A 12,672-nucleotide genomic window follows, 5' to 3' on the forward strand; every position below is an offset into this window, starting at 1 on the left:
AGACCCACACCAAGCAGTCCTCCATCTGGCTGTTCCTGCAGACCCACACCAGACAGTCCTCCACCTGGCTGCTTGGCTTCCGCTTCTCCACTTCCTAATCTACCTGGCGTTCTACCTTCCCACCTAAAGCCACTTTCTTTTCACTATTATTAACATTGTTCTCTTTGCAGAGGTTGTTGAAGAATTAGAAAATACAAATAGAGAAACATAAAAAAAAAAAATGAAACCTCCCCCATAACTATTCTGTCTAGAAAATAACTAGTGTGAACATTCCTGCAGGCTATATTTTATAAGCATCTCTATACAATGTATTTGTAAATAGATATACAGATATATCTGTATATGGCTATTCAAAAATAATTGCTTGTGAGCCCACTTATAACTTATTTCTTTATATACCAGTATTAAGCTATTATAAAAATCATGTAATTTTTTCCACAAATTTTTGGAAACTTCCTCACATATCACTAGTTAATTTTTCTACTATGTTATTTTTAAGGATTGTATAATGTCTTAAACGAATTCTGGTGGCATAATGGTTACTTGTTGGACTGATAACTGCAAGTCAGCCATTCAAAACCACCAACCGCTCCTTGGGAGCAAGACGGAGCTATCTATTCCCCAAAGTGGAAACAATCTTGGAGCACAGGTAGCTCTCCCCTGTTGTACAGGGCTGCTATCAGTGGGCATCGACTCAATGGCAGTGAGTTTTTTGAGTATAGTACCCTAAAGAAGACACCATACTTTATATTCCTTTTATTGTATCTGTCCTTCCTGGGTTGACTTCGCCTCAAAAGACACATCTACTTGAAGCTCGAGAATAGATGACCTGCTTCCTGATGCACGTCTCTACTGGATAGAAATTGCCTCACGCACAGCATGCTCAGTGTGCCCTCGTTATTCCTCCTCACACTAGGATGTCTTTCTGCCTTCTGCGCCTGGGTGTGCTGCTCCCAACCTAACCCCTGATCACAGGCCCTTCTAAAGCTCACCCTCCCCTCTCCCTTCTCATGGAATTAGCAATCCATTCTTGCCTGTTTTTTTTTTTTACCTCCTTTGCAGTTCTTAAATTTTTCCTCATCATTCCTCACTCTTGCTTAGTTCATAATTGAACTGCTGTAACTAAATGAGGGTCTCACTTCTAAGCTCCATCCAAGTGATTGTCCTACTTCTGTTTTTCCAATAGGAAGTCTATGTCTCTGTCCATATGGTATCTAGGTGTGATTACTTCAGAATATCAATTTTATCTGGTTACTTCCCCACTTAACCACTTGCAGTGGATCTTCATTAGCCAGAAGAACATTGAGCTTTCTCCTCTGGGGATATTTGGTTTTGATTCCACTGAAGTGTCTTAAACTCAGATGTCCCCTCCTTCAGAAAATTCATTTTGATGACATCCTGAGTCACTCCATAGGAGCTCTGGTAACATGGTGGGTTAAGAGTTGGGCTGCTAACCACAAGGTCAGCAGTTTGAATCTACCAGATGCTCTGCAGGAGAAAAGTGAGGCTTTCTGCTCTCATAAAGATAAACAGCTACAGGAAACCTGTAGGAGCAGTTCTACTCTGTTCTATAAAGTTGCTATGAATTGGAGTCAACCTGATAGCAATGATTTTTGGGGAGGGGGGGTAGGTAACACAATACACTCCACCTTCTTTGATTCATGTGGGCTCCAATAAGTGATGTTGGCTTCTCAATAATCTCCCACTGTTTGGCTTTTATACTTAAGAGATGCTCCAAGGTGACGTTACTACTTCGGCTGGATTGCATTTCATGGCCTCTGTGAAGAAGAAAGCAATAGAAAGCCAGGATGCAAGTACAAATACAGACCCAGGTACAAAGGCTGCTTTTGTTTAATATTAAATGTTTAAAAATATTTACGGTATATTGACTTCAGGGCATGGTGTCAAGGAAAATTTTAACAGCATATTAGTTGCTCATCCCAGGTTTTTGTCCCCAATCCTGGTATATAGTTTAGAAATTTAAAATTGAGTGTGATGATAACTTAAGTAAAAATTTTCAGTAGAAATGTTATTGTTATTCCAAAATGCCATAGAACACATCCTAAGCCAAATGGGAATAATGGTTTGCACTGGACTCGGAATGCTTTTAATTGCCTGCACTGAAATTGATAGCCTTCCGTAGAGAGGCCTGGTAAAGTCGAACTTGGAGGAGGTCTGGGTGGGGTTGAGTGTTTGTAACTGTGTCCAAGAGGAGAGGAAAAAGTATTAGAGGATCTATTATTTGAGATTTTCCCTGCCTTACCTCCCTATGAATGTCATCAGTTATTGAGCAGCACCTGGAGTGTTCTGCTCATTGTGTCTTAGAGTGTAGTAAACAGTTTCTCTTCATTAACTGTGGAACTGCTCAGTATTGTTAAAAGCCTCTCTAATAGAACATAATATAAATATTACATACTTATACATATAAATTGGTATGTTTTAAAAAATATCATCATAGAACATTTGTCATAGACTATGTGAAGAATGTGAAAATTTACCAGAATTACATCACTTTTTTCTGTTCATTCTTTGTGCATTTTACACAAAATCACATTATTCTTCAATATATTTAAAGCATTTAATTTTATGGCATGTGTATTATACGCCGATTAAACAATGTAAAAAAATAAAGTCCTACTTAGAATGCTTTATTTGCTGTGGAAAGCTAAAGCTTTCTCTGATGGGGTGCTATTTTAAGTGTTCAAGAATAGTTTAATGGGATTTGGGAAAATGGATGGGCTGGGACACCTGCACTTTTTCCGCTTAAAATACAGATCAGTTAAGCGGAGAGCAAATGTTTTGAGAATGATGAGGGCAATGAATGTACAAATGTGCTTTACACAATTGATGTATGGATTGTGATAAGAGTTGTTTGAGCCCCTAATAAAACAATTAAAAAAATACAGATTAGATTTGTATGATGAGGGATACCTATATTTCATGTCCTTTGATTTATATTTTGACTTATATTTTTACAGAACACTTCCCTGTGTCATCAAATAGTACTTTGTAAGCATAGTGCTTCTACTAGGTATACTAAAAAATTTTGAACAAATTCTTGACTAGTACAGATTTTGTTTTTGTTTTGGCTTCTGTACATAATTCTTCGTGGAGTATTTTCCTCCAGAGGAACCTTCTCTTTTAATCACTGATTAAGCTAACTCTTTTTTTCCAGCTAAGGTGGTAGGTTGGAGGAGTCGGGGTGGTGGAGTGGGTTCCTTGTGCTGCTGAGCACAAAGTCAGCGTTGAAAACCACAGGGGTGCCTATGGAGAAGGGTGGGACTTTCGACTCCTGTCAAGATGTAGTCATGAAAACCCCCAGGCAAAGTTTCACTCTTTCCTATAGGGTCCCTGGATGAGGGAGAGTTTTATTTTGGAATAAGGTAGCAAACTCAGTGTCATGGAGTCAGTTCTGACTGTGGGACAGGGGAACTGCTCCTGTGGCTTTCTGAGATTGTAACTTTTTATGGAAGTAGAAAGCCTTTCTTTCCTCCCCATGAGTGGCTGGTTTTTGAACTGCTGACCTTGCATTTAACAGCCCAATGTGTAACCTCCAGAAAATGGCATCTCACTGTTCTTTTCATTTGCATTTCTTCCTGAAAAAAAGTGTGTGGAAAAATGGAATTGAAAGATTGTGTACTTTTTCCAAGACTCTTTGGAGCCCTTTCGTATAAGAGGCGTTCTGATGTCAAGGATGAGTACGTGCTGGAGAATGATGGGCAAGTGCTTGTTCTCCAACATGTTTGTGAGAAAACCTCTGGAAGGCCTTGGCCTTTGCCGTTGGGCAATCTTCTAATTCTTTTGTTAACCCAGGTCGTCAGGGTCAGTATTTAAACCAATGTGTCTCAAAGGTGGGGATCTGACCCCTGGGGATGGGGGTGCTGGACCAATCCTGAGGGAAGCTGCAAAAGCAGATACCTACATTTTATCCTGGATTATGGACTATAATACAAAAGGTTTTAATTTCCAGGGGCAGGAGGGCACTGCGTAATTTTGTTGTTGTTGAAACAGGGCTGGGTAGGCCTGGATGTAAACAATGATAAAGTCTGAAATCATCTTGTTAATTACTTAAAGATTAATTCAGTAAGCCGGCATCACTTCTATCCTCTTTATGCACAATATCTATCTGTACTCAATGTATTTTATTTTTCTTGTGTTTGTAATATTCTTTTTCATTTTCCATTTTCCCTCAAATCTCCTAACTTAGTACAAGATAAGGAAGCTGCTTCTCAAGAACTTGTTTCTGAATGTGGTAAAAATCAACTCATTTCTTCAGCATCAGGTGTGTTGTTTTTTCCTGTGGGTCAGCATGACTTCCTACAGACGATGTCTGCCAGATGCCAGAACAGAGCTACCACTCCCTGTTTAAACAAGACAAACAAACAAAAAAAAACCCCAGTTAAACCAATTAGTTTAATGGATATATAAGTATTTTCACCTGTAATTTTTCTTTTTGTTTTTTTGTTAACATATGGCTTAAATCCAAACTTTGTTTCTAGTATTCATATGACAATTATATTTTGTATATAAAATTTTAAAGTAATGCTTTATTAAAAGTAAAATACAGGGGCTGTATTTCAAGTCCTCGGACAAAAAGCATAGTCAAGGTATCTATTGATCTATATCACTTCATTGTGTTGACTTTTGAATGAGCAAATGATTTTTGTAAAATTTAGGTGTTAAAATAGTAAGATTTAGCATTGGGCCCGGTGCACATTCTAAAAACATTGAATTGCAACCTTGTGAAGGGTGTGAACCACTTCTCAGTAAATCTATTAGTAAAAAGTGCTGAAAAAGACAGTTATGAATTGATTTCTTAAAATATATCTTCATTGCTATTCTTTTAAATAAATGACAAGTTAATACATTCAAAATGGAAACAGGAAATTGTAGCATTTTCTTGGCATGATTTAGGTACTTTATTGTGCTTGCAAATTAGTCATACAGGAAAAGCAATAGTCTTATTCCATGTATATTCAATTATGAATTACTCTGTATTGTCATCTGAGTAAATACAGATTTGTTTTATTTATACCTGTAAAGCTTCTACTTGGATTTTCAACAACTACATTTTTTTCCTTATTTGTTCCTAGCTTATCTTTTATCAAGTTAGTGACTTAGATCCATGTACAATGTATTCATGATTTTTCTTTTCCCAATTTTCAGAACATGAACCCTTGCATGTTCCTCAGCTGTTGACTCCAGATGTATATGTGGACCTCAAGTTTCCCACTACAATCTCAGAGAAACCTTTGTCACCTTTAATGGAAGCAAATTCGGTTTGTATACAATTTAGAAGTTCGAATCGTGAATTAGGAGCCTTGGGGTAAGTGTAGGCCTGGCTGCTAGTCTCATTTGGTGGTTTAAACCCATCAGCCACTCCGTAAGACACTGTGAGGCTGGCTGTGCCTGTAAGGATTTACCGTCTCACAAACCTCACAGGTCTCTGAGTTGGTGGAATTGACTCGAATGGCAATGGGTTTTGGTTTTGGTTTTGTTTACTAATACAAAGGGGCTTCAAAGCATGGAAAATAAGAATGGAATTTTCCTATGAACTTTTTTGAAGCCTCGTACATTTTCTGCCAAAAAATTAAGTATTATACCCCAAATAATGTAAACTGAGGCCACAACACAGTTTTTCTGCAGCTTTCTTTAAGTTAGACACATAGAAGCCCTTGTCTGGTTATTGATAAAAAGTAAGCTTTTGGGGGTGGGGAGCAGAATAGCCATTTACAGTACAAAGAGTATACGGTAATCCTTTCTGGTGGTGTATGTTTTGGCTCAGGTTGGACACACTTACATTGATGTGATTGACATTGAAGCTGACGATCTTCAGGAATTACCTGCCAGAGAAGAACCTTTGGATGCTAACGTGACTAAACTGTCAGGCGATCATCTAGAAGGCCCATCTTCTGCAGAGTTACATTGTATGGCAGCGTCACTTAATAATGCTGTGCCCCCCCACAATATTAAGAGTCAAGGTAATGTGTTTTCTACTTTTCAAATAAATACCTTTAGTAAACATTTTAAAATAGTATTGTCCTCCCTACTCAGACCTCTCAGCTGCCCTCCCACAGACCCACTGTGCTTTTGGATGTTTCTATTCACAGTGAGACATTCTCTATCGATCTTCTGACTACTCTGTTTAGAAGTCATTATTCCTTTCATATTTTTGCTAGAATCTGCTACTTCTGGTATGGATTTAGTTCTTAAACCTGCAAGCATGTCTCCCACCTGTCTGGATGGAAGAAGCTGGAGAGCAGGTAGTGCAGAAATGAAGGAGCCTCGTATGATCTCACCTACACCATCAGAAGTACAGCAGAACAAAGGTGAATGGAAAGGCCATGACTAGTAGCAATCCCCCCCAAACCCCCTTCCATGGATTACTGTTATCTTAGCAGTAAGCACTAAAACTCGGCAGGGTCAAAAGCAAGTAGAAAAAGACTTTGCCCTTGCTGCAGAGTGGGGACCAGTGAGCACTGGGTAAAGAGTTTTGTCTGTGGATCCAAATCTGAGACCCGCGGATATGTTACAAGAAAACTATGCCTCTACAGATGCATGCGTGTTTCTCATTTAATGGAAACTCAAAATAAATATTCTGGGGGAGTTCATGAGTGCTTTGATGTTATAAAGGAATTCTCATCTTCCAAAAGCCCATGGAAAATGCACAGTCACTGTAGCCTGAGATCCCACATACAGTCATTTATAGCTACCTTTGGGACTAGCTTTTACTGTGCAACATTGTTCTTGGTGTCCCAATTGTCTTTAAGTCACAGAAATACTTAAAGATGTTTTTGGATGAAGTATATCTTTTGGAGCATGGGGAAAAGTAACATAGAAACTAGCTTGTGTGTATGTGGAGCTAAGTGGTAATAATGACATAATTATGCATTCTAGCTCACGACACAGACAAATCTCCAAACTCAGGAGGCTGGAACGGACTTTCTAGGTTTATTAAATGATTCTAAGAGAATGTTATGTTGGATTAAATTGAGATTTAAAAAAATGGCATGATCAGTATCTCCCTCTTCCTTAATTATAATAAATTCTGATTGCATTTTTTCCCCAGACCTAGATCTGCTAACGTCTGAGTTCCAATTCAAAGAGCACAGCCCAGAGCCAGCAGCTGCAGATGATCACCTGTTGTGGAAACTGCTGCACGAGGCTCCTGATATGTCACCTCCCCTGAGTCCTACAGCTCGCAAACTAGAGCATCTCACGTCTAAGCTTCAGGAAATTGATGAGCAGCTACTGGCCATACAGAACATTGCTGACAACATCGAGCAGGATTTCCCCAGGCACGGAATGGTAGGTTTGCTTTCTGCTGAGATGCTCTCTTGGTTGGTTTGTAAATTGAGTTACCAGATTTGTAGTGTGACTGTAGACACTTGAATTTTCACCACATTAACGAGAAATTTGGTTTCTTAAACTCCAAAGTTCTTAACCTCAGCACTGTTGACCTCTGTTGTCGTTGTTGTGACCTAGATAATTCTTTGTTGTGAATCTGTCCTGGGTGTTATGGGATACTTAGCAGTATCTCCAACCTTAGCTTGATGGATGCTGAGGAGCACCCCAGATGGAAAAGCAATTATTGTCTGCACACAGTGCTAAATGTGTGCTGGGGGTAAGATCGATCTGTATGGAGAAACACTGGCTTAAGGGCCTGAGAAGTGAAGCCATGCCTTTTACCAAGAAAAAGGAAATATGGATTATTAAACCAGAATGTGGCTTTTAAGGCAACCCTGCTTGTAACTTGAGTATAATTTTATTCTGAGAAATTTTTGTAACTTTACAAATATTGTCAGTATATCTGAAGTTCTTCTCATTTGCTTTAAAAGATCTTAAAGGGACTAGTAATCAATTCCTCACAAATTTTCTGTCTTTAAAATGTATGAATAATTATTTATAAAGACCATCTTTTTCATTTAAGAAAAATTCATAAAATAAAAAATTAAATTTCACATATGGATAATGTTATTATCCTATTATATAACACACTCATAAGCACAGGAATCTTCATTGAGAAAGCAGCTTTTAGGCCAGAAAGGTGGCAGCAGAGGGGTGCTGTGGAGGAGTGCTGCCTAGCATTTGGAAGACCTGGGCCCCCATACTATATTCTGACACTCGGAAAGCCATTGAATTTTCCTCACCTTTGCTCCCTCATCTCTAAAAGGAAACGTTTTGTGTATATGATAGCTTAGACTCCTCCTCATTCTAAAATTGTAAGAATCTGTGTTCCTGTCCCTTTTTTACCCTCATTAAAAAAGAAAAAAGTGATGGGGCCAGACCGTGGACTATTCCCACACTATGTCTCCAGTGATGCCCCCCACAGTCAAGGTTCAGTGCAGGACGACATGTCTCGTGGTGGGTCCAGTCCTGCGGTCCTCTGGTCCTCTCCTGGCAAGGCACTGAGGGCATGCAGCAGAGCATCAGGGGGATCAGACTGATGAAACCCCCGGGAAAAACCCAAAATAGACTTGGGAGACAGAGTGTGGGACCCCATAAGACTCAACTGGGAAACACGCATAAAAGCCAACAAACAGACCTTGAACTATTTATAGGCTTTTCCATTTTTGTCAGTGGCTTCCTTTTTGTTATTGTTATTTTGTGTTTGTTTTTTGCTGGTATTGTTTTGTTGATTTTGACTTCCTTTGTTGTTTTATTTGGCTTTGCGTCTTTTTTGCACTTATTAATGTATCTGCATGTCTGTCTAGATAATTTAGGTGGGATAAATAATTCGGAGAGTCAACCAGTGTTAAGGGGGGGGGGATACGGGAAAAGGGGAGGTGGGAGAAAGGAAGAGGAGGGGGGACCAACTCAGGGACAAGGGAACAACCAGTGAACTAAAATCAATGGAAGGAAGGTCATAGGATGCCTAGTGGGGCTCAATCAAGGGCAATGTTGCAGCGAGGAATTACTAAACCCGAATGAAGGCTGAACAGGATGGGACAAGAGGGAAGAAAAAAAGGAAGTAGAGGAAAGAACCAGGGAGGCAAAGGACATTTATAGAGGCCTAAATACAGACGTGTACATATATAAATATATATAATGAGAGGGGAATAGAACTATGTACTCATATCTATATGTTAAGAATTAAGGTTGCAGATGGACATTGGGCCTCCACTCAAGTACTCCCTTAACACAAGAACACTTGGTTCTAACAATCCGGCGTTCTGTGAAACTCACCTTCCCAACATGATCGCTAAAGACAAAATGGGTGCATAAGCAAATGTGGCGAAGCAAGCTGATGGTGCCCGGCTATCAAGATATAGCATCTGGGGGTCTTAAAGGCTTGAAGGTAAACAAGTGGCCATCCAGCTCAGAAGCAACAAAGCCCACATGGAAGAAGCACACCAGCTTGTGTGATCATGAAGTGCCGAAGGGATCAAGTATCAGGCATGTAAGACCCAGAATAAAACCATACCCAAGGTGAATTGGGGGATATGTGTGTATGGAGTGGAGACCCAATGCCCATATGTAGACAATTGGACATCCCCTTAAAGAGGGGTCACAGGGAAGAGATGAGCCAGTTAGGGTGCATTATAGCACCGATGAAATACTCAACTTCTGTTTCTTTGGTGCTTCCTTCACCCCACTATCATGACCTCAATTCTCCCTTATAAATCGGGTTAGACCAGAACATGCACACTGCTACAGATAAGAGCCCGCAACACAGGGAATCCAGGATAGATAAACTCCTCAGGACCAATAATGAGAGTAGAGATACCAAGAAGTTTAGGGGAAGGTGGGGAGAGAAAGAGACAACTGATCACAAGGATCAAACTAAAACCCCCTCCCAGGGAGATGAATAACGGGAAAGTGGGTGAGAAGCAATGGAGGAACAATGTAAGATATGGAAACAATAATATATCTTATCAAGGCTTTGTCGAGGAAGGGGAGGTGGTGGAGGAAGGGGGAAGAAATGGGGAGTAGATATCAGGGCCTCAAATGGGAAGAGAATGCTTTGAAAATGATGATGGTGCATCTGTGTAAATGTGCTTGACACACTGGAGGATTGTGGTAAGAGATGTAAGAGCCCCCAATAAAAAGTATTTAAAAAAAAAGAAAAAAGTTACTGAGGTAAGTCTCTGTAAGAATGCTTTTGCCATTTAAACCATTTTTATAGGCGCACTTGAGCAGCACTTATATGTGCCATGTTGTGCAGCCATCACTCTTTCTTTCCAGATGGTTACCATCCCCCTGAGCAGAGACTTGGCACCCGGTCAGCAGTCATTCTGTCATCTCCCTCTCCCACTTACTCCTGTTGCCCACTGATCTGCTTGGTTTTCTAGGCATTGCCTGTTCTAGTGATCTCACTTAAGTGTCGTCACACGATATCTGCCACTTGTGTCTGACTTCACTTAGCAAGAGTCAAAAGGTTCGTCCATGTTGTATCAGAGCTTTGTTTCTCTTTATGGTTGAGTAAATGTGACAGCGTTTGGCTGTCTACACTTTACTCACCCCTTTATCTGCTGGTGAAAATTGGGGTTGTGTCCCCCTTTGCTATTGTGAATAATGCTTCCCTGAATCCCTACCCTTACAAAAGTTTAAATCAGGTGAGCTACAAATAAGCAAACACTTCCTTCTTGTTTTCCCTCTTAACCTTTTAGCTCATGTTGGATTTTAATCCCAGGTTTCTACCAAGTATTACAATAATGCATATATTCAAACCTATATACAGTTGTTTCCAGTATTTTGAAAATATCAATTGTGTGTTTTTTCAAAAGGTTGAAGCAATGGATCACACTGAATTATATTCTGGCCCTGAATGTGATCAAGTACTGCCTTCAAAAACCAGAAGCATCTCTGACGAAGGTACGCATGTGTGGGAAGGAGGATTGCAGTCTTTTGGACAGGACCATTGCCTTTTAGACAGCTATAACTAGGAATGGCTTTCCTCTGTCAGCTGTAGGCCTCAGCTCTAAATTTTCGCATTAAGATTATGTTTGTGATAATCCACGTGATTGATGCCCATCTAAGAAGCCAGTGCTATATAGCCTCAGCTGACTTTGATACCAGCAGGAGCAATGTGGGCTGGATCTTTATTTCTGTAGCTTCTAAGTCACTGGTAACATACTCCTGAGAACTCCACCGAGCTCAGTGCTGCACAGAGCTTGTCCACAGTCACCAGCGAAACTAGAACTTGGGCATCTGTTTAACTGATGAAAGATTACATTAAAAAATCATTTTATTGGGGGCGCTTACAGTCCTATCATAATCCATACTTCCATCTATTGGGTCACGCACATTTGTACATATGTTGCCATCATCATTCTCAAAGCATTTTCTTTCTACTTGATATCTGCTCCTCATTTTCCCCCTTCCCTACCCTCTTCCCTCATGAACCCTTGATAAGTTTATTTCTTACTTTTATTGGGGGTTCTTACATTGAAATATCACATTTTAATACCTTAATGGAAAGAGGGTGTATAAAATTTAAATTTCTCCTGTATCTGTTATTGTTTATTGCCATCGAGCTGATTCCAGTCCAACTGATAGAAACCCCATTTGATGACATATAAATGCGTTAAGCACTGGGATGCTAATCAAAAGATTAGAAGTTTGAAACCACCAGCCAGCCACTCTGCAGGAGAAAGATGAGGCTTTCTACTCCTGTAAATATTTACAGTCTGGAAAACCCAGAGGCAGTTCTGCTCTGTCCTACAGGGCCACTGTGAGTCGGAATAGACTGCCTGGTCTTTCTCCCATGGAAGCACTGTGTGTGTTTGAACCACCAACCTTTCAGTTACCAGGCAAGCTCTTCAGGGTTTTTTTGCTTGTTTGTTTAATGATATCAATGAAAGATCTTTAAAAAAAAATTCATAGAAAAAATGGAATTAAAAGATGGTGGAGTTTTTCTACAAACTTTAAATGCCTCCTCAGTTTTTTTTAATTTTATTTTTCTTTTGGTATATCTATTAAACTTTGGTATCAGGGTAACGCCGGAGTCATTTGGTGAGTTCCCACCTCTTCAGTTTTGTGAGTTTAAGAATTTATGTTATGTTAATCTTTGATTGGTAGACTATTAGTGAGGCCACCTCCTATCCTGGATCTTTCTTGATTGGGAAGTTTCTGATTTGTTGGGAGGTTTCAGTCTCTTCGGACTTGTTGAAGGTCCACTGAGATAGTATAATTTTTTCTAAAGTCAATTTATATAATGTGTGTGTTTCTCAAAGTTTGTCCACCTAGATTATCTAATTCGATGGCAATATTTTTTCTTTAAAAAAAAATCATTTTATTGGGGGTTCATACAACTCTTACCACCATCCATCCATCCATCCATCCATCCATCCATCCATCCATCCATCCATCCATTGTGTCAAGCACATTTGTACATTTGTTGCCATCATCATTCTCAAAACACATGCCTTCCACTTGAGCCCTTGATATCAGCTCATTTCCCCCCCTCATTCCCTGCTACCCCCTCCCCCATGAGCCCTTGGTAATTTTTTTTGAGCCTTTGATAATTTATAAATTATTATTTTTTTGTCATATCTTACACTGTCTGACATCTCCCTTTACCCACTTTTGTGTTGTCCGTCCCCCAGGGAGGAGGTTATATGTAGATCCTTGTAATCGGTTCCCCCTCTCTACCCCACCTCCCCTTTACCCTCCCGGTATTGCCACTCTTACCACTGGTCCTGAAGGGCTCATCTGCTCTGGATTCCCTGT

The 12,672-nt window shown here is 39.9% G+C and overlaps 1 protein-coding gene across 1 annotated transcript in view; it reads left to right on the forward strand.

The window, feature by feature from the left end:
* The window catches only part of CPLANE1 (ciliogenesis and planar polarity effector complex subunit 1), a 123,552-nt gene that overhangs the window by 78,934 nt on the left and 31,946 nt on the right, over nucleotides 1–12,672 (forward strand). Inside the window, exons 38-44 of the mRNA XM_045285257.1 lie at nucleotides 1,728–1,832; nucleotides 4,208–4,282; nucleotides 5,167–5,279; nucleotides 5,786–5,981; nucleotides 6,180–6,329; nucleotides 7,070–7,308; nucleotides 10,728–10,815. Coding sequence (XP_045141192.1) covers nucleotides 1,728–1,832; nucleotides 4,208–4,282; nucleotides 5,167–5,279; nucleotides 5,786–5,981; nucleotides 6,180–6,329; nucleotides 7,070–7,308; nucleotides 10,728–10,815 — 966 coding nt within the window. The remainder of the gene's footprint in view (nucleotides 1–1,727; nucleotides 1,833–4,207; nucleotides 4,283–5,166; nucleotides 5,280–5,785; nucleotides 5,982–6,179; nucleotides 6,330–7,069; nucleotides 7,309–10,727; nucleotides 10,816–12,672) is intronic.

Source organism: Echinops telfairi, unplaced genomic scaffold (genome assembly GCF_000313985.2).
Source record: "Echinops telfairi isolate 266 unplaced genomic scaffold, ASM31398v2 ScPeMD7_7469;HRSCAF=8507_1, whole genome shotgun sequence".
In the NCBI taxonomy this organism is placed as follows: Eukaryota; Metazoa; Chordata; class Mammalia; order Afrosoricida; family Tenrecidae; genus Echinops; species Echinops telfairi.